The sequence below is a fragment of the Acomys russatus genome, chromosome 1 (genome assembly GCF_903995435.1).
Source record: "Acomys russatus chromosome 1, mAcoRus1.1, whole genome shotgun sequence".
NCBI lineage: Eukaryota > Metazoa > Chordata > Mammalia > Rodentia > Muridae > Acomys > Acomys russatus.
Window position 1 is genome coordinate 112,686,690 of NC_067137.1, and position 27,241 is coordinate 112,713,930.

General features: G+C 45.8%; 1 protein-coding gene across 5 annotated transcripts in view; it reads right to left on the reverse strand.

The window, feature by feature from the left end:
• Positions 1–12,225: 12,225 nt before the first annotated feature.
• The window catches only part of Dicer1 (dicer 1, ribonuclease III), a 70,805-nt gene continuing 55,789 nt past the window's right edge, over positions 12,226–27,241 (reverse strand). For all 5 annotated transcript variants that reach the window (XM_051150918.1, XM_051150924.1, XM_051150941.1 and 2 more), the window contains 7 exons: positions 26,418–27,198; positions 22,936–23,091; positions 18,983–19,859; positions 17,040–17,308; positions 14,678–14,840; positions 14,503–14,578; positions 12,226–14,196 (listed from right to left, as the gene is read on the reverse strand). In XM_051150918.1, the coding sequence (XP_051006875.1) occupies positions 14,031–14,196; positions 14,503–14,578; positions 14,678–14,840; positions 17,040–17,308; positions 18,983–19,859; positions 22,936–23,091; positions 26,418–27,198 (2,488 nt within the window). In that variant the 3' untranslated portion in view covers positions 12,226–14,030. The remainder of the gene's footprint in view (positions 14,197–14,502; positions 14,579–14,677; positions 14,841–17,039; positions 17,309–18,982; positions 19,860–22,935; positions 23,092–26,417; positions 27,199–27,241) is intronic.

Here is a 27,241-nt window from a genome sequence, read left to right on the forward strand (position 1 = left end):
CAACCTACTCCGGCCACAAGCCAAGGGCCTGCCTAGCCTCAAGGCCAACCTCCCCTTTAGGGTGACCACAATTCCATCTCTGCTCCTCCTTTTACCTTCTGCTGAAACTCATCACTCAATATTGTGAGAATTGTGGTACCTTCCTAGAGGCTCAAACTGTGTTCTGGCTGGTTCTTGTGGACATCTAACTACTTCTTTACCCCTTTGGGGGCAGTGATAAAAGAGTAGGCTCTCGAATCAGACTGCCTGGAAGAAAATCAAGGAAATGACACTTCCTGGAAGAGGTGACCACCAAACTGGGTCTTGAAGGTTGAATAGGAGTTTGTAAGATACAGGAGATAGGAGGAAGAAATTAAGGAAGAGAAAGTGAAAAAGTTAGAGGCACGAAAAGACTCGGTGTGTGTGGGTACTGGAAAGAAGCCGTGAGGTAGAGCTGGGGGGGGGGGGGGGGGAAGAAGGGAAGGTAGGTGACGTACACAGAGGGAGTCCCCCAGATGCTAGATCAGGGAGGAAGGAGGTTCAAATTCCCCCTTTGCTCTAACCAAGAGCAAACAGCAGGTTCCTAGGAGATGCCAGCTGTCCCCAACCCCCTGCCAGAGGACACCATGCTTTCAGCCTGCTTGGTCCTCCAACAACAAGGGTCCTGGCTAGAATTCTCTAATAGCCCCTGAGAGGGAGGTGCTCCCTGGCTGGCCCAGTTCAGCCCTCCTCTGTCCCAGGCCTCAAGCATGCGGTCCTATCGGCCTTCATCTTTCTTCATTCATTCGCTCACTGATCGTTATCCTCCGACCCTTCCCGTGCTTCAGACAGGCCGTCCATTTAATTTTGTAAAACCAAACAGCACGCCGGGTTCTCAGGATGCACGGTGAGCGTGATACGCTCTGTGGAATGTTTCTCGGAGCAGTGAAAAATTTAATTTTTCCCCCCAGCATCAAGATGTGTCAAACATAATTTATGCCTGGACATAATTCATCCCCAAAGATAAATATTGAAACCCAAGAGAGGAGAGGCGGCTGCAGAATTTGCTGGGGCAAAGGGGGCTGCAGAGCAGGTCCCCCTCCCATCCTGTCACTGACAGGGTGAAAAGCAGAGAGGAAACCAAAGTAAAGTAACTAGGCCGGGGTCTGGCCTCGGCCTCCTAGAAATGCTTAGGGCTTTCTTTCTTCCTTCCTTCCTTCCTTTCTTTCTTTCTTTCTTTTCTTCCTTCTTTCTTTCTTTCTTTTCTTTTTTCTTCCTTCCTTTTTCTTCCTTCCTTTCTTTTTTCCTTCCTCTTTTTTCTTTCTTTTTTTCCTTCTTTCCTTTCTCTTTCTTTCTTCCTTTCTTCTTTCTTTCTTTCTCTCTTTCTTTCACAAGCCTCTCTTGTGTCTATCAGACTGTTGCTCTGTCTCCCATAAAATCTCTTGCAATAGAAGTCTTCAATTAAAGTCACCTGCTGGTCTTTGTCAGTTGAACTCAATGCTGTCAAATCAAGCAGACTTCCTTAAGCCAATACAAGTCATTACAGAGGGAGTGAGTAAGAGCCATGGCAGGCTGGAGCCCTCTGTGATCAATTGATATCTTCCTTTGCTTGGGAGGGGGTGGGGGTCTGGGAGTCCTGCTCCCCGCCACCTCATCCCCTCCACAGGGGCCTGCACCCCTGGATCCAATTAGACCACAGCTCGGCGGGTCTGAGGGTGCGCTGAAAGGCCATCGGTAGGCGAGCCCATTAATAACTCGCCAGTGCCCTGCGTATTGTAATTGTCAGTCTGCAATTTACAGTAATCCTCCCATGCAAAAACCCAAGTCGCTGCAGCTGATTGGAAATTCATATGCCTGTTTGAAAGAGAAAAACACAAGCTGCGTGGGTTAAAAGGCCACAGTGCGCAAGTGTGTGCGTTGAGTGACAGACATTTTAGTACTAGCCTGGGACTATATTTTAAAAGGTCACTGAAAACTCTTGGCTTGGGCTCTCTGACAAACAATGAACGTCCCGGGTATTTATTTGCCATCTCTTTGTTTTTACAGCATGCAGAATAAATGACTTAAATGACGTTGTGCGGGCCTGCATATTGTCATCACAGGTTACAAGTCATTATTAAACTCCGTCAAATCAAACCAAACCCGGTCAAGGCAATGAGACTAAGAGTTATTTGCATTCCTTCTGTCATAAAAAATCATATCCCCTTACTCAAGACTTTCAATTCGTTATTAAATGCAGCCACAAGAGTATTTCAGGTCTGGCAATATAAGCCCAGGGAAGCCTTCTTGGTATAACTCAGGGTAACAGCTCAGACCCGATCCCACTAAAAAGTCCCAGTTGAGTGTATCTGGGCATTCAATCAAGACATACATATTACTTTTAAATAAGATTAGCCTCTATATTTTGCTGCTTAAGTTAAAACTTTTCATGTCTTTTTCTGCTTTTATATAAACTCCAGCATAATTCTGTTTTAGCAAAATACTTCAAACAAATTAAAAACCTCAAGTTGAATGTGTCCTTAACAAAAACGTTCTTAATGGCATTGCAACGTGTTTGCTGACGTTAAAAACACTTTTCCATAAGATGGATTTTTCTGCGCCCCCTTTCCTCCCCTTTCCTTGCCTTTGTAATCACAGCAGGACAGCGTCCCCCTTAGCTGCTGCGGCATAGTGTTTGACCAGTCACTTTGCACTCACCCACAGTATCCATTAGAAAAAGAAAGAAAGTAAGGAGTTTCTGTGTGTGTGTGTGTAAGAGAGAGAGAGAGAGAGAGAGAGAGAGAGAATGTCCTGTCTTATCTGCCTGCAAGTGAACTCTGTGTTAACTGTGAAATGGAAATTGATCAGCAGAGTATTTGGGAAAATACAAGTGGAGATTAGGAGTAGATGGGGGGGGGGGGCACTGTCCTCACAAAGGGCACTACTATGGGACATATGCCTTAGTTTAGTTTCTGTTGATGCAATAAAATACCATGCCAAATGCAACTCAGGGAAGAAAAAGGTTTCTTTTAGCTTGTAGTTCCAGGCTGCTGCCATTCACTGAGGGGGAAGTCGCAGGAATAGGAACTTGAAGCAGCGAACTGCATGAAGTCAGTCAGCTGCATGTGTAGGCAAGAGAGCAATGGGTTAATTATGCATGCACGCCTGTGCCCTGCTGAGTCTTCCCACATTGATTAACGTCATTAAGATAATCCCTCTAAAACATTTTCAGATGCCCTTCTCCCGGGTGTGGGTGATCGTAGACGCTGTCGAGTTGACAAAACGAATTATCACAAGTAGAGACCATGGACTATTGGGGCTTTCTGATCTTGGAAGAGAGGCAAGGAATGTGAGAGCTACATCCATTCCTGGGCCAAAAATGATAGTTAATGGCTGCTCTGGGGCGTAAAGATCAGGAAAGACGGTGGTTGTGGACAGTGAGCTCGCAGTGACTTCAGCTCGTTGGGCACTTGGCTCCAAAGAAGGAAAGCTGAGCACTGGCCATGGCACCTGCACTTGTTCTTATCAGTTCAGTGTATTTGTTCTATCTTGAGGTGACATAGACTGCAGCCTTAGTGACAATTCTCACACTGCACTCTCTTTATCCTGGTAGCTCCTGCCTCCTCAGGGTCCTTATTCTAACCTTAAATTTTCACTGGGTCTGGCATTGACCCTCTTCTGAGTTAGCAACTCGGGTCTCTTCAGAAGTGAGGCTCACAGAGGTCACTTTCACTCCATGGTGCAGGAGGCACCAGTGGTCAACCTTACCTGACACCCTGCCTGTGAGTGTGGGTGGAGCCCGGGATGGTGATGGCTGCCATGTTGCGGGAGGGCTACTCTCTGTGGCAAAGATGAAAGAGTTTGCATCAAGAATGAGGGTTTCGCCTCAATGGAGTGAGTATGGTGGAGCAGACCTTTTAGAAGGCAATCCAGACCTTCCTGAGAAGATAGCCATGGAGTTCCGGTGCAGTGTTCTTGTGGGAGGTAAGCAGTGGTGCCCCCTCATCTGCATGCTGACTGGCAGCAGCCATGGGGTACCAGTACAGCCAGAGCTCGGGTGAGCCCTTCACTCCAGGGGAACCTTGAGTACAGCTTTTGGAGGCTCTAGAATGTGAGCTGACATAAGTATATTCTGAGCCACTGAGCATGGAGGCTTGTTATGTGGCAACAGAAAACAGACACATGTGGAGTGAAGGACGCCCAGCTTCCTGACCAGTGAGCACACTGAAGCTGTTTCTCGGCCCCACGTACGGACTCCCTCCTCATATGGCAATCTAAACATCACATTGCTTTAAGGCCTCTCGTTCTTAAAGACATTTCTATAAATAATCTACTTCTTGATTTGGCTGTCACTGTGTTCTCTAAAACAAATATCTTTTCCTTTTTAAAGGCCTCGAACAGGCAGCCCACAAAAATTAACACCTTATGAGAAAAGCTATACCTTAAAAAAAAAAAAAAACACCTGACCAAATATTTTATAAAAGCAGCACACAGCAAATTCCTTAGGTAGATTCTCTGGATTTACAACCATCAAACTATATTAAACTTAACAATATCAAGATTTATCCCCTATTAAGCAAAGTCTCGTTTTGGTAATAGCTCACATTTGGTCCCAGAGGATCTCAAATACCTTCTGCCCTTCCCTGGGTTCCCTGTTATAATTCATAGTGAGGTGTTCAAACCCCTCATTATGAGGCCCTGCTGCTACACTGGTGTGTGACATACATACCTGGGAAAGGGAGTGGTGTGGACCAGCATACAGCATCTGGGACACAGTACAGAAATGGCACCTGGGCCAAGGAGGAGGTATGGAGCACCAAGGGGGTTAGCCCTCACAGGTTCATGTCCTCGCAGTGTAAAAGGTTAGTGTCCTGTCTGAGCTCTGTCTCTAAACAGTACTGTTGGAAAAGCTCAATCAGAAGATCAGTTCGAATTGAGGCAGCTGAGGGGACAGGAGAGCAACAGGCCTCCGCTCAGATCAGTATCCATTCAGAGCTGCGCCCAGTCGGCCACACTGTGGGGTGCCCAGGGAAATGTCTTCTAAAGGCAGAATCTGAGGCTACACTCAGATATTCCAACTACGTTATGAATCGCTGGCCTGTGGCACCCATCTTACATCAGGGGAACACAGAACTGCAAGAGGGAGAGAGATTTCCCTAAGAAAACACAGCTTTCAACTGTAGCCTGCAAAGACGGTAGACTAGAAAGGCCATCGTCAGAGCTGAAGGAATGTGCAGCTGTCCACACTGAAAGTGCAACATTGGGTTGAAACGTGGAAATTAACTTTGAAGATTTTCAGTGATCAAGGACCTTTAAAGTATTCTCCAAAAATATTTAGGGTTTAGGGCCATTTTTGCCCCTCAGTGACAGAGCTCTTGCCTAGCATACATAAGGTCCTAGATTTAACCCCCAATCCTGGCTGGGGGGGGGGGGGGGGAGTTAGGTCTTTCTCCTATCAGAGCTGGCATCTTGAGAATGTGCCTAGCTTTTCTTCTGAAATGTGTTTTAATATCTGTTCTTCTTGCTATGTTAAAATGTGTTGGGAAAAGCCGCTCACAGGCAAAGGTCTCTTTCTGGCTCACAGTTCAAGTGTAACAGTCCATCACGGCAGGCAGGAGCTTGAAGCAGCTGGTCACATGGCGTCCACCGTCAAGAAGCAGAAGACAAATGAGCAAGCTTAAGGGCCCTGCTTATTGCTGGTATTTTATTCAGTCCAGAGCCCTATGACCAAGGAATGGCCCCACTCACAGTTAAAATGGGCCTTCCCACATCAGCTAACGGAATCCCCTGCAGGCTTGCCCTCAGGCCCACCTCGTTGAAGACTAGTGAACAGCCTGTAAAGAGATGATGGCACTCATGCACTGTGCCCGTTACCTACTGTGTCAAGTTCCTCAGAACATGTCTCACTTCCTGTGTAGTGGTTTGACTGGGAATGGCCCTCATAGGCTCATGGATTTGGATGCTTGGCCATTTGGGATTAGGAGGTGGAACTTGTCGGAGTGGGTGTGGCCTTGTCGGAGGAAGTGTGTCAGTGGGGGGTGGGCTTTGGGGTTTCAAATGCTCGAGCCAGGCCCACTCTTTCTCTCTTCCTGCTGCCTTCGGATCCAGATGTAGAAGTCTCGGGTCCTTCTCCAGCACCATGGCTGCCTGCTTGTCGCCATGCTTCCTGCCATATTGACAATGAACTAAACCTCTGAAACTGTAAGCCAGCCCCAGTGAAAATGTTTTCTTTCATACGCGCTGCCGAGGCATTGGGGTTTCTTCATAGCCACAGAACACGGACCAAGACACCTTGTGCCCTTTATGCTCTAGCCTTCTGGCATTCAGTCCATATCAACTGTGTGTGCCTCCTGGGCCAACTCCACTGTACAGACAAGGGGACAGAACCCTCAGAGGCCCAGGACTGAAGAGCAGCCCAGCATGGCTCCCCCAGACAGGACTTTCATGTTCCCTACTGACTAGCTCTCTCTGGATCCCTAGAGGGTTAGTCAGGGTGCCCTGGGACATGTACGGGCCTCAGATATTTTAGTGACACAGCGATTCTGGCTGGCCGTCAGCACCTCCCCTTTACCAACAGTGGTCTGTGAGAGCTCCAGTTCTGGAAAGACTCCATCTTCTATTTAATAACCAAGACCACAAACGGGCACTCTGCTTTATTGGAGACACTGACTCAGCCCATCATACCAGAATAGGTGAACAGAATTTAAAAACTAACCACCAAGGGCCGCGGAGAAGGCTATTGTTAGTCAAGTACTTGTCATGCAACCATGCAAAAATGCTTATTACCCCAGTGCTGGGGAGGTGGAGGCAGAGCCTTGGGGACCAGACTATGCTGCCTAGCAAAGCCCAGCTCTATGAGAGACCTTGTCTCAAAACAGGAAGGCAGGGCCTGAAGAATGACACCTCAGCTTTCCCTCAGCCTTCACACACACGCTAATGCACACACAAGCACACTCCCACGCAGACCCAATGACCAAACAAAATCCAAAGTGACCTTACAGCTCTCAAGGCACAACAAAAACAGAAAGACACCCAAACAGCAACAACCTCCCCCCATCCCCCGCCAGAGTTCAAACTCTTGCCTATGAAGTCCATGGCCTCTACTGCTTGAGGTAGATCAGAAAGCTGAGAGCACAGAACCTCTGAAGCACGGGGGTAGGGGGGTGGGGGTGGGTGGAGGACCAGACCTGCTGTCACCACAAGTTTGGAATGCACCCATTTCACACACGCCCCCACAGAGACAGAGCAGCAGAAGCAAGTGTGTGAAGGTCCAGCAGAGCCTGAGGGATGCAGTCTGTATCAGGACTGCTCAGCTCACCCACAACAACCAGCTCCTGACAGCTCGGTAGCTGCTAAGACCAACCTTTGTGCTTGTCTGCTGGCCAGACTCACTCCCTGAGGAATCCATGGCAACAGAGCAGCAACCTTGATGTTGCTCCAGGACAGGGCGGAGGCTAGAATGGGGACCACAGGAAAATGAGAAGCGGCTACCCCTAAAACTGCTTTGTTCCCATATGGCAGTGTCTATTGATTTGGCTATAGCTTCTTTTTCCCACGGGCTGTGACTGCCTATGACCAGGTCAGGAGCATCCGTGTTACTTCTGCTGTCTCCGGAGCTTTGAAGAGGGGAACTGAGCTACTTAGCAGCCAAGGAAAAGGGAGAAGCATCTGTCCAGACTCCCCTGGCTCAGTTGTACACATCTTGTATCCAACTAGTCATGAAGTGCTACTCTATTCCTAAGCCTGCGACACACCAATGCTCAGAATCACTTCTCAATTCTCTTGGCAACAAAACCAAATCTACTAAGTGGGGAATTGTCCTGCTCCCCCTATGATGCATCGTCCCAGAGGCAATGGAGACCATCAAGCAATGATAGTACTGCATTTCAGCTGCATACAGCTCAAAGGCTAGAACCCTGGGTAGGCGTTCTCTGCGTCACAGATCAGACAGATGTGTGATGAGACGGTGCTAGTAGGACACTGGGTGTTGATGAGGGCCCAGAGCGGTGGCCCCAGCTGAGGAGGGGTTGAGCATGGGAGGCAGCATCCAGAGCTGCAGAAGGCTAGGGGGCTAGGGTGGGAAGTCTCAGTTACACCTGGCAATACACAGATGGGCCTCCTGGAAGCTGCAGAGTGGGACCTTGATTGTGAGCTGGGTCAGGTACAGTTCTTCTGTGGGAGACTTTCGTGGGTCACTGTTACATTCTTCTCTGTGACAAGCAGAGGCCAATGTGTAGATGCAGGGAGACTGGTTTGTATATAAAACATATTTAGTAGACCTTCTGCTTCATGATGGCTCCCTACACCAGAAATGGGTCCCTTTCTAGCCCAATTGCAGGGCAGCTAGCCACTTTCTGGTGCAACAGGATCAGAGCAGGGTCCCAAAGTCCCTCGGAGATGTGTTCGACCTTGCTAGTCATGTCCTAAAGACATGGCTCAGGATGTCCCTGAGAGTACAACTGTGAAGGTCTCAGTGGTCAAAACAACTCACGAAGTGCAGCCCTCTCTGAGACTCAGTGCACTCAGGCAGGCCTAAGCCTGAGAAGTCCTGCGAAGAACACTAATTCATTTCACTCACGACTGCCCAAATGCCGTTAACATAGCAGCAATGTTTTAAATTCATGTTGCCGTATCACATGTGTTGAAATCTCTAGCGTCCACTCATCCCCATTCCACAGGGCAGATTTACGTATGCACCAAGGGAAGTAAAGATGTAACCAAGCCAGTCTTCAAAACACAGCCAAACAGAATGTTGGGTGTGAGCAGCTCGCCGAAATTAATTTCTCAGAAATGCCAGAGAACATTTGGAGATGGGACTAGCCCCACCTCACCAGCTAGTGACTTCCTAGCTAGATTCTATTTGTATGCTAAACACCACTCTACCTTCTGCAAAAGAAGCTGAGTTGCTAGGCTACAATAGAATAGCATCATGGGTCATGCTTTCTGCTGTGAGGTGCACATATATGCCCATGTATGAACATGCATGTAGTCTGCACTTTGGACCTGAAGTGTGCATGTGAAGAACCACTACCCTCACTCCTCTCCCATCTGTCAACCACCTGTGCCTCACCTACTTGCATTAGTCAGTTCTTGGTTAGAATTCTTGACAGATTTACTCTGCTCAGTTTCAGGGGATTTGATCAGACCCACACTTACCTCAAGCTCACAGGTCCCTTCTCAGTGCTTTTTCAGGCCACAGCTGTGGGTGCTGTACGTAAGTAGTATTTGAGAGGGGCTTAGGAACACACCAAGCCTGATGTCTCACAGGACTCCTCCTTTACACTAAACCCAGGTAAGCTAGCTGGCCACCCGGTGCACAAGCCAGGCCTTCTCCACTACCCCACCCAGCACACACCACGCCTTCTGGAAGCTGCTTTTCTCACGATCCTGTCAGGCAACAGAATCTAAGTGTGGACTTCAGCACAGGCCTGACACCCAGTCCTCCTCTACAGCTTACTCATCAGAGGCCCACAAGCAGTTAGCTTTTAAGTCCTCGAGGCCCACGCAGCCTCCACGGCAGGACTGCTGGAGGCTGAGCAGCTCAGGCACTGCTATGCATCTTGTGGTGCCCATTACAGCCCCCAAGGTAAAGCCTTTGGACACACACACCAGTGTGGCGGCGGAGGCTACTCAGCTGGCCACGTCTTGTACCAGTTCTAGAAGTTGACTCTCGGTGCTTTCTTGACTTGAGAGTTCAGAACCCGGGGCGTGGGGAAAGCTGGATACGCACATGTGTGATAACTGGTTGACTGGACTTCATCTTAGCCACTTACCGTCTCCTCACAGCCTGGAGACTCCCTTCACGTTACTGACGTTTGGAAATGTTAAAAGCTCAAACTAATAAAATTTTCACTTAACACTAACGCTGGAAATGTGGCCTAAGGATCTGGAGGTGAACATTCTGTCCATTTTGTTTCAAAATAACCTAATTCAATAAGGAACACATCAGCCATACCACAGACAATCCAGGAGTTGGAAGACACCAATCATTATGGTGGCATTTCAGCAAAGCACACCGCTAGTACACGGGCCTTAAAAAAACAGCGGTTCTTTGTCATTTCTCAGGAGACCATGAAGCAGCACTTAGCACAAGCTTATTAAAATATGCAACGCACGAGCTTCTCTATGCAATGGAAACCTTGAAAGACCACTTTGGCTACCACAGCTTAACTGTTCACACTGCATTAAGTAAAAATGCTAAAATGAAAAAAAAAAAAAAAAAAAAAAAAAAAAAAAAAAGAGGATAAAAAGACACAAAGTGAACAGACCATAACTTTATTGGCTACAATTATTAAAAAGAAAAAACAAAACAAACAAAAAACCAACTAAAGGTAACTGTGATCCATAAGGTGCTGACTGCAAATCTGCAGTGTGATAGCTGTGCACAGACTACACATTTCTTTAAAAAGCTGCAGCATGTGATGGCCATAGTTTATTGTCAGCAGAGCTGTCGATCTGACTTCGCTAGTCATTTCCCTTTATTTACAGAAGAAAAGGCAGATGTGCTCTTCCCAGTCACCTCTGCACTCTGCTATGAAACCAACAGCAAGGAGAATCCTGGGGGCATCTATGGCATTTAAACTGTCTGTGGTTGTTTCTCAAAGAAAAACAGACAAGAAAAAATAATAATATATGCAAGTTAGTTTGAGGCGACCATTTTCCCTGCTAGTGCACAGACAACACACGGTCTCCATGCCAGACACACCACTTTTACAATCATTTTAACTATCCTTGGTCTCAAACATGTCTCATGTACAATATAAAATACAAAACTTATTGAGAAATAGTTAAATCCCAGAAAAGTAATCAGCAGGTGGGAAACTAGGTTCTTGGATGTTGTTAAATTAAGCACAGAGGAGACACAGCAAACCTGAGTGCTGCTGCAGACACAAAGCTGGCTCAGCTCAGGGTCTGTGAAATAAAGGGGCCAAGGCCTCGGTGTGCTAGTGTAAGTGTGTGCAGAAGGACTAGGTGCTTTCCCCGAGCAAGAAGAGTTTCACATCAACAGGCCCTACGAGCAAAATGGGTAGCTGCAGGTTTTTCACTCTTCTCTGCATGCTGCGCTGCAGCCACTATCCAGTAGCTGCAGGTTAGCAGGAACTGAACGGGAGAAGCAAGGCAGCTTCAAATCCCTGCTAATTAGACAGTGTGTCTGCATCTTTCTGAGGGTGGACTACTGTCAAGAAAATAAAAACATCAGTATTTTCAAGGATAATTATAGGGGTGTTAGACAGAGGTCATTCTAAATTTAATCGTTTCACATAATATAAATGAAAAAAAGTAACCAAAACATTTAAAAGCATAATTAAGTGTTCAGTCAACAAATTTCTGCCATGCTTTCACTTTACAGAGGGAAAAAAAATGCCACAGATAAAATATTTTAAGTGTGCTGACATGCTGCAGGCATCACAGCATATTCTCAAATCAGAGCTACGGCAAGGCCCAAGCATGTCCCCTCCCCTGGGTGAAGCATGAGTCCCTGGAAGGCAGGTGGCACGTGCCTGGCACTGCCCTTCCCTGTGCTGCAGAACAGAACACAGGACATCTTGACACTGCAGTGCCCAACGAGCTCCCGTGCAGCCGCAGGCCCTTCGGCGGCTGCTTCCTCCTCACAAGCACTGGCCATTCTATCCTCTTTCTGTGACACTGGCAGAGGAGGCACACAAAGTCACCAAGCGAGGGGACAGAGCAACTTTTCTCTGACATGCAAAGCCTTTCAAGCAGAGAGACCGGAGGAAGCTCCTGGCACAACAGCACTCCCGATCACTGCGTGGCTCTAACTCATACTCTTCACTTTTCCAACTTGGTCTCTGGGCGAGTCACAGAACGCTTCAAATTGTGAGTCAACTTAATTATCAGGTACTTTTTATCCAACAACAAGAAAAAAAAAAAAAATATCAGCTCAAGTTTGCCGTTGATAAAACATTCTGAATAATGGCAGGAAATTTGAGCCCTGAGAAATGGATGATCTAATCAAATCTAACTTTTCAATAGTAACAAAAAAATACTCTTCTATGGTTACAAAATACATTGAGGCAGTTTTCTCCCACCAGGAATTAAATTGTGAAACAATCTGATTTTGGTGCCAGGATGCAAGAGCACCCCACAACATAAATGCAAAATTACTAAGGGACTGTGATAAGACAACAACTCCATCTCCCCAAATCCCACCCTACCTTACTGTCTGACTGGACAAGTTATAGCTACAACATTCAAAAGGTCACCTGGTCTGAACTTGCTATGATGCCTTGCAGTAAGGTTTGTGTGTGTACATGAGTGGGGTGTTTTAAATGAAGCAGACAACTACATTCTCAAATCAGAATTAAATAGTCAAAATGAGTCACCCAAATTAATTTTACCCAAAACTCAACTCAATAATTTAGATCTCAATTTAAGTTTAAAGTTTCAGTTTAAAATGAGTAGCAGTGAAAATATCCTGGAGAAGTTCATATCTCCTTCTCTTGGGGTTCCTTAGAAAGCGGGGCTGTGTGTTCACATCCACATGGGCGTCTCGTGCGGGTGGAGGTTGCACAGTGAAACCAATGGTGAATTAAACCTAAGTGCAGCATTACACAAAGCATCAGTCTCAGGAGGATGTGTGGGAAGTAGGAGCCACCCTGGCTCAGCTGCCTGAAACTTCAAGCATAATCGGCAAATTGCAGCAAACCTCTACTGAACGTTGGTGGGAGGGCATGGCCAACCCATATAGCATTTTTAAAGTGTAAATTAAGAGGTATTATAGTCACAGTGCAAAAAATTAAACTTCAAGCATGATACATAAACATAGCACCAACTGGGAAAATGCACACGAAGGGAGGGAAAGCTTGGTGGGTAAGAGAAGGGGGCCTACAAGTCTAACCAAGAAGCTTCAGCAAATACCTCACCAGCTTTAGCTTCGTTCATTCTGAGATGGAACTAATAAGCTAGCTTACCTAAACCAGTGACTTGTACCCAGGTGTGTCAGTACTGGCCGTCTCCGCCTCAGTGCTGACCCCATGGTATTGACAGGACAGCTTCGGTGACACTGGCAACAATTGGCCATGGACAGGAACAGGAAGAGGTACCCTCTCCACTGCCTAAGTGGGCCTCAGCTCCAGTACAAATCTGTGGCATCTCTACTGTACTGCATCTCACGGTCACTCTGAGAACAATGGCCGGCTGGGCAAGCATGTCTAACACTGGGACCACCCGGCAAGAAGTTCTGAGGAAAACTGGGCATCTAGCCACATATGCTGTCTGTAACAATGTTTTAAAAATCCATACTACTCACTCTGGCTTTAGACTGTCTTCAGTACATGTGTGACAGAAATCCTACCTGCAATCATTTTGTTGCAGGTGCCCTAGTGAGCTGTCACCCCATCTCATCCAATGCATAAGATAAAGGGAAGGCAAAATATTCTGTTCCCAAAAGACCAGAAAGAAAAAACTATCAAGTCTCTACTTTTAAGGCAAGAACCCTCTATGCAGCACTGTGAGGATCAGAAAACCTGGCCTTGACTCAGCAGTCAACACTGACTCAAAATTGTCCCTTACTATGAAGTGCATCAGCGACCTGGCATCCACCCTGCCTTCCTCCCCCACCCCCAACCCCCCAGCACTGGTGCTTCTGTCAGAATCCCTTCTGTTGGGCTTGACAACTGCTACAGGACAGGTTCTGGTGTGGAGGACGACTGTGAGGTCAGGACTTTGCCCAGTTCTGGGGACTGTTAGAGGGGGAGGCTCCATAGCCCCTAACACCAAACAAAGTCAACAGAAATCAAATGCAAAAACCAAAACCAGACAAGACAAAACAAAACCAAAGATGTTAAAATGGTTTCAAAACCTTGCTAAGTGCCGGCTTTAAAGCACTCTTGTGATTTAAACAAAGCAGAAGTGGGGAAAGAAGACAGGATTGTTTTTGCGCAAAAAACTAAAACTACAATTAGTTCCAAAAAGTTTATACACATATTAAATGTTTTATTCTGTTATCTATCTCATTATCAAACTTTAAATTCTGCCTTCAATTTTTCTGCTCCGTGTCAATTTGAATCGTCCTTTGTGACGTGTTCCTGTGATTCTGGTTCACCGCCTTGCCGCCTGTGCGTCTGGAGGCTTCAGCTGTTAGGAACCTGAGGCTGGTTAGCTTTGAGGCTGCGGAGGGCTCTTCTGGCTGCAGCAGACTTTGCGATCCTGTAGCTCCGGCCGACACCTTTAAATTTCCCCTTTCCCACTACTTCCACAGTGACTCTGACCTTTCCATCGTAAGTTCTCTCCGCTGGGCTGCAAAAACCCAGACAGTGTGAATTAGAAGTTAGAGGCGTTTGTTATTACTGTCAGTCAGCACCTCTGGCCCTCTCGGGCCGAGAGTCCCTCCTATGAGCTAACTGTGCACCAGGCCTTATCACAGACTATCAACACAAGCTGTTCTTTCCTCCTTTATTCAGCTTCTATTTATAAAAACAAAAAGAAAAGAACAGCCAATCAGATCAAAAATGGGAACCAGGTCACAGCACGTCGGTGCACACGCTCTCAAGAGTCAGAAGTTACAGTTTCTTGAGTTTTTTTTCACACACACTCCCTGCTTACCTAAACTTGGCAGTCTCTGGTTCCATCTCGAGCAACTCTCTCACTGGAGAACGAGGCACATTTGCAGAAAACTTTTCTATAATCAAAATGAAAGAGTAAATAATGTGACTAAGGATCCTAGAAGCATTTTAAATGCTGTTCGTATATACAGCAAGGGGAAAAGCCAGCACTGTACCTATCAGAGGGCGCATCATTGGATAGTACACCTGCCAGACCACCTCCAGAGACATCCCACTGTCCATATAAATGGCACCAGCGAGAGACTCAAAAATGTCCCCCATGGCCTTGGGGACTTCGATATCCTCTTCTTTCTCCTCATCCTCCTCGGATCTCCTAAGCTATTGAAGAGAAGTAACTTGTCAGAAAAAGGGCACTTTCAAAGGCTCTCCACAGACTAGCTTCTCTGAGCTGTCTTTCACTATTTAACAAGAATGACCAACACCCATGGCATGCCTGCCTCACAGCAGCGGCATTCCAAAGCCACCTCAGCAAAAACAAAAGGAAAGTAATAAGTAACTGATGCCCAGCAAATGGAAAAAAATACTTGCTAATTAGAACAGAACTTAAGTGCAACAATACAGAATTAGACGTGAAATGTCAAAATAACCTGTAACCAAATAACTGCCCTTCTAGGGACAGGCTTCCCTTAGCCCTGAGCAAGAGTGAGTGTGGGGATCAGGCTAGAGACTGCCACTTTTTGAGCTGAGAAATTTTTTTTCTGTAGCCTTTCCCTGCAGGCTCCCTGTCACTGAAACATGCACATATACTCACTACGATAGCCTCGCTGACACAGTGTATACTTGGATGTGTGGAATAAAACTGTATCTATGTACAGCCCAGAATTCTTCAATGTTGCAATCCCATCCCTGGCAACAACTAACTGCATATACAAGCCTATGTATCATACGCACACTCACCAAACACCCTAACTAAAAGCTATTAAACTATCCCTTTAGAAGGATCATTTAAAGACATGAGGCATCTCAAGATGAGTGTGTGATCACCACAAGTCATGATGCAGCCGGTACTCAGAACACACAGTGCACTGAGTGAAAGAGCAGATACAGTGTGCAGAACTCCAGCCTCTCTCTACACGTAATTGAACACATCCGTCTGTAACAGCATACTGGCAAATGCTAACACTGGCTACATGAGGACTGCACAACTTAACTTCAACTTTCTTTTTTTTAACTTGTATTTTCCAAGAACAAGAACAAAACAATGGAGAATGGAGGAAAAAGGGGAAATCTTAATTTGTACATAAATTATTCAATATATGCAAATGCTGACTTCTATAAGATGCTCGTTGTTACTCATATCCCATGGCTCTGTGATATGAAGAAAATTTCAAACCTGGCAGATTTAACTCTCTTTTTACAGCTAAGGAGCTGAGGCACAGAAAGATAGATTTCCTTAAAAAAAAAAAAAAAAAGCTCAGCCGGGCGTGGTGATACACACCTGTAATCCCAACACTTGGGGAGGCAAAGGCAGGCGATCTCTGTGAGTCCAGGGCAGCCACAGCCAAGGCTACACAGAGAAACCCTGCCTTGGGGGTAGGGGTGGGGACAACACTCAGTTAGAAAAGGCAGATGATATTTGCAGCTTCTACACCTGCTAACACAAAGGACAGTAAAAGAATGAAGAAGAAAAGCTAGCATGCTAACGAGCCTCACTGGCATCAAAAGACAATTTTAATTTTAGTGAACTCCTCCAACTTAGAGCTTAACTATTTGTAAAGAAACTAGAAACAGGCCCCTCATGCCCTCACTGCTGGCTGAGCCCAGGCTGTGACTGCTAACAGGCAGCCTAGGGCTGTTTGGCTGCCAGGGCTTCAGCCCAGGCTCAACACCCCATAGGAAGTCCCAAGTTCACCATTCTCCAATGCTTTTGAAGCAATTGCAAAACTTTCAATAAGAACAGTGAGCCGAGAATACATCCCCTACTAGAATGAAAGCTCCTCGGCTACTCGTGCAGGGGACACAGGGAGCTGAGCACTACTCCTGCTTGCAGAGCAGCGCAACATGCACACATCTGGGCTGAGCAGCACTGAACAACAGCAGCTGCCTCCCAGCACCCAAAGCTTACAAACTCCCATTGGTTTTCAATCAGAGTTCCCACTTCAAACAATAGTGTACATTTGTGAGGCTTACCTGAGATGCTATCAAATATTCCTGATCCACTTAGAAAAGACAGGAACAGATCATCCTGTGATGTCAGAGAGGCTTAGGCCACTTTGGGACATGGGAGGACGTACACACTTCTACAACTCCCTATGCCTGCTGTAGGAGCCTCACTCAGGTAGCTGAAAACCCAGGCTCCTTGCCTGAATGACCACTTGGTTCATGGAGTGGGCAGCCAAGTCTTAAGGGCCGACCTGAGTGAGTCTCGGTTATGCTCAGACACCAGGCAGCATGTGGGTACTCTGGCCCTGGCCTGCAACTATCCCTCTGGGCAGCCAGGAGTCAGAGCTCAAACTGCCCAAACTTGGAGGTGGCTGCTTCCCTCAGCACCAAGTTCACAGTTTGAACAGCACTAACCTCAGAGTCCATCCCTTGCATCTCATTCTTCTCGAGCTGGAACTGCACAAAGTCGTCAATGACATGGAAGAGCTCGGGAGAGACCGCTTTAAAGTACTTGTGGTAGTCATACTTCACCGCCAACGATGCAAAGATGGTGTTATTGACCAGGGCAGAGCGCAGGTCGGTCAGGACCCCTGGGGAATGCTGCCGTGGGTCTTCATAAAGGTGCTTGGTTATGAGGTAGTCCAAAATCGCATCTCCCAGGAATTCTAAGCGCTGGTAACAATCTGTGCAGAGATCCAAAGTGCAATGGTGAGCTTGCCTGAGCATATGCACTTCTGCACACTGTCTGCGTGGGAGCTGATGAAAAAGTTGCAGTCCTAGGCTCCTTTTCAGACTTCTATAGAGGAACATTTTCATTTACCTTTCTCAGTGAAATTATTGGACATATACTCACTTATGCACCTCGAAGGGTTAATGGCAATTGAGAGCATATTTCTTTTTTTTTTTTTTTAAACAAATTTATTTATTTTTTTTTTATTTTATTTATTTTTTTATTTTTTTATTTTTTGGTTTTTCGAGACAGGGTTTCTCTGTGTAGCCTTGGCCATCCTGGACTCACTTTGTAGACCAGGCTGGCCTCGAACTCACAGCGATCCGCCTGCCTCTGCCTCCCGAGTGCTGGGATTAAAGGCGTGCGCCACCACGCCCGGCGAGAGCATATTTCTTATACATAAATTAGGTCATATAATCTTCCAGCGCCCAAACAATATGCTTGTTTTGGAGGGGGAAAAAGCCACCTTCCAGATACAATCCAAGTCATAGCACCTCTTTCCTTGGATGCTATATTAGCCAGGCAGGCACTGGGCACCACTCTTTGTACATTGCTATCAAGGCAGTGTGTCACCCACTCTCTGCTATGCATCTACGGCATAATTCCTTAATACTTCCAGGCTACAGGTTGCAGGGGATAACAGCAGGAAAAACATGTCTTCAACTCAAACTAGACAAGCTGAACCTGACACAAACCACAGGACTAAGAAAGAGCTGTGCACTATGGTAAAATTCCCAGTCAAAAAGGGTTGCTGGCCAGAATGAAAAAGGCCACCGATGAGACTAGCACCTTCATTTGCTCAGAGCCATCAACAGAATCCACTGAGCTGAGGAAACTGAGGCTGGGACAGAAGTGACCTGTTCCTGAGTATCCAGTGGGTGAACTGGCACGGAGACAAAAGGTAGGCTGGAATCCAGGCTTCACGTTTTCCAGCAATGTATAGAAACCATGCCGTTTCCTCTCCACAAAGAAAAACAGGCTTTGGTTTGGACCGACACGTTCAGGGTTTATATTCTGTGAACGGCCTTAACTTAAACAGGTTTTTACTATCCAAACTATAAGCTTTTTATTTTGCTTTGATGTGCTTGATATGTGCATTATCTGGGTTCACAAGCTGACGCTAACTGGTTCTGGGGCTCACTCTCTTAGGTATCAGGTCAAGGAGGAGAAAAACACTGCACAATGGGAAGTAATGAGGCCTTCCTGAAGAATGGCTGTTTAATCTCATCTTTAGATTTAAAAAGACCCGAAGAGAGATGCTTTTTTGTCTAGGAACAACAAAAAGATATGGAAATACATCCCAAATATAAGAGTAAATCAAGAAGCTAAAGCAATGAGTGAGTGAGCCTAAGAAAGGTATTTAGGTAGGACAAGAGAAGAAACGGCAAAACTCCCGAGCTTCAATTTCTAAGCATGCATCATGTGAGATGCCATGTCACAATCACAGGCATTCTTACTCCGCAGCAGTTGGAAACCATAAGAATTCTGCTTCCTTTTGCCCCCTCCCTGACCCATGCATACTGAGCTAAGACTGTGCATGCATAGATCTTATTTGTGCAAGGCCAGAACAATGCACTAGACACAAAGTCTCCTCCTTGGGGACAGGGCGTGGCCCGGGGCTGCTTACCAGTGATGGTGTTGTAGTGGTAGGAGGCGTGGGTGAAAGCCTGCAGAAGGTAAGCCTTATTCCTGAATCTGTAGTCGATTCTCTTCTCAAAATTTTCAAACCCAGATATCAGGTGGTTCAGGGTTTTCTCTGCATCTGGATGGTCAAACATACACCTTGGCGGGATCTTCAAGGAGCCGTACTCCAAGTCTTTCCCTGCAGAGGAGCGCAGGGCAGCTGCAGGGGCAGCACGGCTCTCTGAAAGGCCCTTTTGTTGGCTGCTTACATTCTCCTGAGCAGAGTACAGGGCCTTTTCCGGGCTGGTCCTTTTGATGACTGGGAGCACCTTCAGTCCCAGCGAACAGAGGAAAAGCTGAGCAGCCCTCTCACCGCAGCTGGTTAAATAGCAGCCCAGCAGGGCCTCCACACAATCTGCTATGCTTTTGTCGGCAATGCACTGCTCCGTGTGCAAGTCGTAAGAGATGGACTGCTTCCCTGTGTCAACGCCACAGTTTTCTTCTGATGGATTCCAGAAACCTACCACAAAGTCATCCTCTTCAACAGCTTTGCTAGGATCCAGATAGCACATTGCATCCCAAGAGCTGTAGTCAAAATCCTCAAGGTCTGAGGAGAACGGCATATTGCCTAAGGAGGACTTTTTGGGCATTTTCCACTCATATGCAGAATCAGAGGTTGAAAAAGAAGAAAGAGAAATTTTCTTCACAAAGGCTCCTGACCCCATTAACATGCTGTCTATGAACTGGATGTGCTCCTGGTCATACTCCAGGAAGTCGTCTTCATACTCAGCTTCCTCCTTGGGAGCCCTCCACGTCAGGTCCTCCTCCTCCTCCTCACAGCCCTCACCCAGTTTGCCATTAGCCAGCAAGCAGTCTTTTGTCTGAAACGGGGATGGGGAAGGAGGAGAGACAGAGCTGCTGTTTTAAAAGGGGCTGAAACTCAATAAAAGCAAGGGTTATGGATAATTTCAAATGACAACCACAAATACTAAAAGGCAACTTTTAAAAATCATGGCCATTTGTTTTCAATTAACATAAAATAAGTTATTTAATCATATAAACAAAGTCAAACATGTTCTTTGAATGTTCATTTTCTAAGTTATAAAATGACCTTTATCCAGTATAAATCTGTAAGTGAAGAATTCTCAACATGGATAAAGTTAAAATTGATGTCCACCATGCAAAACGTCAACCCGATTCTGCAAGGACATAAGAGCCCTCTTGTGCCAATCAGAGACCTTCCACTTAACTAACAGAGTTTGAAAACAGCTGACTTTCAAACCGACAAAAGAAAATTCCAGATGTAGAAAGAACATTATCTTTTCAATTAAGAGTATAATATAAAAACAGACTAAATTATTTCTAAAAACCTTCACCACTAAGAACTACAGGCAGCATTATAACAGTTTCTCTCTTCTCTCTACTTCCACTTCAAATCAAAAAACATTTGCTACAATGTGAAACTCAACTGCTTTGCTTAAAAAAAACACATGTGACCACTGAAAGAGGGTGTGAATTTGGGAAATTATTCTTTCACCCTCTATTCTGAGCTGTGGGGCTCAGGCCAACAGACCATAGTAGACAAGATAGAATAAAATTAACCCTAACAAAAACCATAACAATCCCACTTCTGTCAGAAAACTTTGCTAACTGCAAGTTCTTCAGCAAAAGCTTGTTTGTGAACGACAACCTAAATAATGGGCTGTGACTTGGCACTGACGTAATCTTCCTGTGATGCTAAGAAGATGCCCAATCTCTACTTTGCCATAAACACAAACTCATGCGTGGACAGCCGCCCCCACTTTCCTTGGGGGCAACTTGGGAAGTAAACTTCAACTTTGATTGGAACAACTTTCCAAAGTATCCGACAAAATGCTCTCAAAGTGTTTCCCCAAGTATTTTAAAATAGGCACAGGTTTCATTTTAAACCAAACTCAAAAGAGATAGAAACTCTGCATTTGCCTGAAAAAATAAAATAGCAGCAAGTCTAACCATGTAATCACATACAATCTACTAAACAACCACACCAAAAACCCCTTTGAAAAATGAAAACACCAAACTGTCAACAGGGAACACTGCTGCTCTTGTCAGACGATCTGGGCTCCCAGCACTGACACGGCAGCTTACAACCATCTGTAATGCTAGTTGCAGGTGACCCTCTTCTGGCCTTTGCAAGTACCAACATCTACAAGGTACACAGACATGCACGTAGGAAAACACTAAGAAAGCAGCAAATCTCAGGAAACCATAGCCTGTCAAAACCTTTTGACTTTTCCAAGAAAACATGAGAGGTTTAGACTATTATTTATTTCCATTTGTTTTGTTTGAGACAAAATTTCACTGCACAGCCTTGAGTGGCCTGGAACTCACTGTGTAAATGAGGCTGGCCTCAAACTCGGAGATCCACCTGCCTCTGCATCCCAGGCGATGGGAGAAAAAGCACGTGCCACTACACCAGCTTCATTATTTGGGTCTTAAGACAAAAATGAACTAAATTTAAATTATTCAGCCTGAGCTTTTAAATTGCAAAGTTTCTACATAAGTCTTTGTATCTCTGTAACACGGTTGCCTCCAGTGACCCTGGGCTGTCTTTTTTATCCCTGCCACTGTGCACACTCTTCCTCTTCACAAGGAGGGGTTATACTTCAAAAATGCTCTCGAAAGCTCAAGAAACATTTGAAGAGAAGGTATCTCTTAACAGTACAATCTATTTGAGCTGCCCTCACCCTCCCTTCTAGGAAGCACTCAGAGACTGAAGTGTAACCCAGTTATAGACTGGAAGGACACAAGCCAAAACCATTCTGTGATTCCCCAGTAAGTGAGTATAGCAAGGATTCAGATGAGGGCCTGAGCAGTGCGGTAGTGCATTTTGGAACTGCAGTGCTGAGTCGGCAGAGGACAAGAAACACAAGTCCACACTGCAACACGTAACTCAAGAAAAGCCCTACCTGTCACTGCTACCTAAAGGATCAAATATGTGGATAGAAAAGGAGGCTTGCACGGAAATGAAGTACTTTTCCTTAGGTTCAACCAGTCTACACACATTTCTACTAAGGTGTGTGTGTAATCTAAATTAATAACAAATGTCATCCTCAGACCTAATTTGCATTAAAAATACTGTTAATGTTTTTACATCTAAGTTGCACTTCTGTGGTAAGTCAACTCCTACTTGAGGTTACAAATACAGTCAACAAACAGGCCTACATCACAGCAGCCTCACAGACCACTGGGACCTACTGGGACAGAAACATCAGAAACAAGGCACGAAGAAGATGCTATTTAGACGCCCGTAAAAGAAATGGTGTTATCATTATCAACCTGAAGCACAAACGGAGTAGCACGAGCCCATGTATCATCAATACAAACTAACCCTGGCAGGCGGAGTTGCCCGAACAGATGGGAACTTCAAAGTCCACGACAGCTCTCTCTCAGCCATGAGCGCAGGGCACACAAGCCTCCCAGCTGCCCCCTGGTGGCTTCAGGACAAGACAAAGGAAGCTTTGGCTGCTACAGAGATGAGTCTTAACTCTCTGGCCAGGCTTAAGTGGATTACAGTATACTGCAACCCTCCCACAAGGCAGTGTTGTCCAGTTGGCAAGAGGGAACAGTCCCAAGCTAGCCCTGAACTGCACAAGGCAGTCTGTGCTGAGCTGAATTCTTCCAGACACAGCCTGGAGGCCACAGGTCACTGCAAAGTCACTTCAACAAATAGCTAAGGAGACACTGTAACATGAGAATAAAGGAATCTGAGAGGGGTCTCATTTTATTTTTAGTGGAAACATAACAAATTTTATGCCTCCTGAAAAGGGAGGTAACAGAAATTATACTCCACCAAAGCCAATACTATTTCTAAAGTCACAGATAGTACACATAAAATATCTGCTACATGGTAAACGCACGGCAAAAACAAAATTCTTCAGTCAACAGAAACAAAAATTCTTGATGCTGAGAGCTTACCATTTCATCTTTTTCCCATTTCTCGGCATTACTTTTGTCTTGGTTTACGACATAACCAGGAGGAAGCCAGTTCACAGGAGGATCAAATATCGACACCACCATGCGGCTGGGCAGCCCCTTCTTCTTGCCAAGGCGATATAGGTTACAGTTGCTGACCTTTGGCAGAAAAGAGTCACAAACACACATGGCCATAAATGGTCATGGCTGGAAAACATGGCAAGCCAGTACAATTTATGCCAAAGCTTTTATATTGCACAAATGTTCATCAATTAAAAGGAGTGCACAGTGACAACAACTCTAAACTTCCAAGTACTGGCTATCCTTCAGTATCAACAAATCAATATTTAATGCAAAATGAAGTCCACAAAAACCCAATGTATACAAATACAAATTCGTTATGAACGTGTCAAAGAAAGAGTTCAATTTGAAGGTTTTGAAGCACAGACTGATGATATGAAATGCAAGATGACAAGTGGAACTGGGAGCAGAAGATGTCAAGATTTGGGAACTCAAGATGTCGCAATATTCTTAATGAGTAAAAGGACGGATAAGCTATAAGGTGAGTCCTGTCACCGTATCTCTGGAATCTAAGAACCAGTGTGACTCCAATCTCAAATACTGTTCTTTTGTTGTGGGTACAGGAATAAGACACTGGAATAAGGTGCTAAAGAACACGTGTTGTAGCCAGGCATAATGGTACACATCTTTCATCCTAGCACTCAGGTGGCAGAGGCAGGTGGATCTCAGCGAGTGTTGAGGCCAGTCTGGTTTACAGTGAATCCAGGCAAGGCTCTACAGAGAAAGCATCACTGAGGCAGCTTTACCACCCTTCTTCTAGTCCTTTTGCTTTCCCCAATGGCTCCTCCACCTCCCCAATTTACTTAAAACATGACATTTCTGTCTAGCTTTCATTTGGAGACTAGGGTCTAACACAGTCAGTCTCATTCCAGTTTCTAAAAACTTACTGGAACACTCCAGGAGCCTTTCTATGTAACTCAGGTACCGCTTAGCCAGCACCTGGTACCCACAAAGAGCATGGCCAGGCAGTCTGGGAAAAGCATGCAGAGGGACAGAGAAGCAGTCCTTGCAACGTGTACAGACTAGCAGACAGACAGCTCTGCCTGGGACTACCACATGCCAAAACATTTGCCAACTGTCTACCATGGAGCCAATGCACATAATGCCGGCTTCCTTTCCCACAGTATATAAGAGCATCCCAAGACAAAAAGGGCAACAGGGAACAGAGGAGGGGAATGTTCCAAGTCAAGAGAAATGTTCAGTGGACTGGAAAAGATACAACTTGGTATGAGGCAAAATTCAAGAGAGAGAGCCAGCAGGTGGCAATGAGGACAGGCCCCAGGGAAGGCTGGCTTGAGCAAAGACAGTGAGCTGTGCAGTGAGCATGAAGCTTGTGTTGAGAATGGCAAGCCAGAGCCTGGTCAGGGTCTGTCTGGAAGAGCATGCGAAACACACCTTGACACCAGGCAAAAGATGACGTTTTGCAATGTTAAAGTAATATCTTTCTTGCCTAATAGAGTCCAGCATTCTTTCTTCAATGCCTTTGCTGACTATGACCTTCCTGCAGTAACCTGAGAGCTTCCTCGATGTCTTCTTCCCATCACCTGTCACTGTCACTGCCCACTATTCCAAGCTAGCACAGTTGTCAGGGCATCACAGCGGTGGCCTGTCTTAAGAACACTGGGAAGGCAGCCAGCAGGTGTGTGGCCTCTAGTCTCAGGCACACTCTCCTAAATTTCTGGGTCTAGTGAGAAACCTGACACAAGCTAATCCCAATGTCTGGGCATCAGTTTCTTCTCTGCAAAATGGTGTCACATCTAACTACAAAAAGGCTGCAGAAAAGAGTAAGTGTCCTCTGTAAAATGTTCACAAGTCTGGTGTTCAGAAGCAAGCTGCCAAGATTACGACAAGCAAGAGGCCCACAGCCACACTGTGTGCTAAATCCCAGCTCTGCCACCCAGCTGCAGTGTGTTATGGGGCAAGTTAGCCTCTCCTGCTTCACTATGCTTGCCTACCAAATGGGGATATAAAGACATGCACCTCTCTAGGTTGTAAGAAAACCCAAATTAGCCTGTGCACTTCTCTCTGTATGCCCACATGTACAACTTATGTAAAGGGGCTAGAGGCTAGTAGAACAAGCAGCTTGCTGAGGTAAAATGATTGTTTCTTCTGAAATTACCACTCACCTCAGTGCCTTCCTTTTAGCTACTTTTGTTGTGCTTTTGGCTTGACTGTTCTCTTCAGCCTATACCAAATCCAGTGCCACATCACTCTTTATTGAGAGCTCTATTAGCAGTAACATCTTGCTCAGAATTCCTCTAAAGTATCTATAGCACGCACACCACGTACGACCTCCTCTGTCAAATTCTCTGCATGCATCCTCCCTCAGCTGGTTCTCAGTCCCCACGGTCACTGCTCTCTCTCCTGAGTGCTACCACACTCTGCAGATCCTTAGCTTTGTTGCACTATATGGTTTCCTGTGAGTACCTTCTCTGACTCACAAGAGGCAGTCCATCTTTCTCAATGTTAGGTCATTAGCAGATTTGTAAATTGTCAAACTGTTATATTTTATGCTACTTAAATATTTTACCTTAATGACTGTTCTTCCATACTAAGTTTATGAACTAAGGTTAGAAACAGATCTCAGTGGGTAAAGGACTTGCTCTGCACGCACAAACACCTGAGTTTGGGTCCCTGGCACCAAAATAAAAGCCAGGCAGTGGTACTTTCTATGATCCCAGTGCTGGTGGGGACAACCACACAAGATAGGCAGGATTCCAGGGGCTTACTGACTAGTTGAGCTCAATCAGTGAATTCCAAGCTCTGAGAGGGGCCCTGCCTCAAAAAGTAAGGTGGAAACTGATAGAAGACACCTGATGTTGACCTGCAGCCCGAATACACAGGTGAGCATACTTACATGCTTGTGCGTATACATGTAGGAAAATAAAAACAACTTATTCTTCCTTGGGACTGGGGAGTAACTGCTCAGAACTATGGGGCACCACTGTCTACACTGGGTAAAGCCTGATGCTGTTCCCTTGCCTGGCTCCCTGAAACATGGATGAAGTGCAGTTCTTGGGACTGCATCTTACTCACACGCACACAGCTGTTCATAGCACTCTCCTCATTAAAGGCTCAACAACCAAGGCTGAGGCGCACACCCCTGAGCAGTAAACACTGCCAATTCCCCACCTCTCAGGGCCTAAGAGTTCCACCCATTTGCACAAAGAGGTTTCTTTAAACTGAACTTCTATTAAGAGAGAAGGCCAACCCCACAGCCTGGCTGTGCTGTTGATACACAGCTCTCACGTCAGCTACTGGGCAACGCCCCCTTGGGCTTGGCTGGCCCTAGTGGATTAGAATGAGGAGCAGCTGCATTGACTCATGGGCATCTCAATTGGTAACTTGCCCCATTTTCAGGCACTCTGAAGAAGCAACAGCTCAGAATAAGAACCGTCCCTTACCTTTTTGCTTCTCATATATGAAAGGCGGCCCTCGTGGGCATCAGGGTAAGTGCAAAACAGATATGTGGTGATAGCATGCTTTAAAAAGGAGTCGCCAAGCATCTCAAGCCGCTCCAGGTTAAACCCATCACTAGCATTTGACAGTGTCAAAGCCTGAAGAATCAGTCCAGGGTTAGGGCCAAGAGTCCTCGAGGAGTACCCAACAGAAGGGCTCTGCTCAGAATCCATCCTGTCCTTGAGTGCATTAACAGCATTCATCACAGCAGGCATCGTGGACACTGCGGGGCTTCCATCTGAGGTAGATGTGTTAGCGTTTCCATCAAGGTATTTATTACTCAATAGAGTACATTCATTGCTGGGCTTGGGCTGGTTCTCATAATTGTATAAATTCTGAATGGGATATGAGGTAGTTGGTTGTACAGGTATTTCCTGCTTGAAGTAATTCAGCTGATTTCCTTGGCAAAAGTCTCTGTTAACTAAATCATAACTGCCATTGGCAAGATTTTTATTGTAAGAAAGACCATTAATTGCTGTAAGATCCGTTGACATGTCAATTTGGAGCTTACCAGGTGACTCGGTGGGTAACCTTTTGCAGTTCACAGACATTTGGTCATGGTTGTCTAAAGAGGTTCTAGTAGCACCTTGATGTGCAGCATTTTCAGGGACTACAATTGTGCTGTGCTTACAGTAATTATCATTTTCCGCCAACGAGGAGTTACAAGTTGAGATGAAAGATTTGCTATCAATAGATTTTTTCCACCCGAAGTCTAAGTTAGGGTATCTGCAAAGACATTTTTATAACTTTCTATCACTCCTCCAAAGGG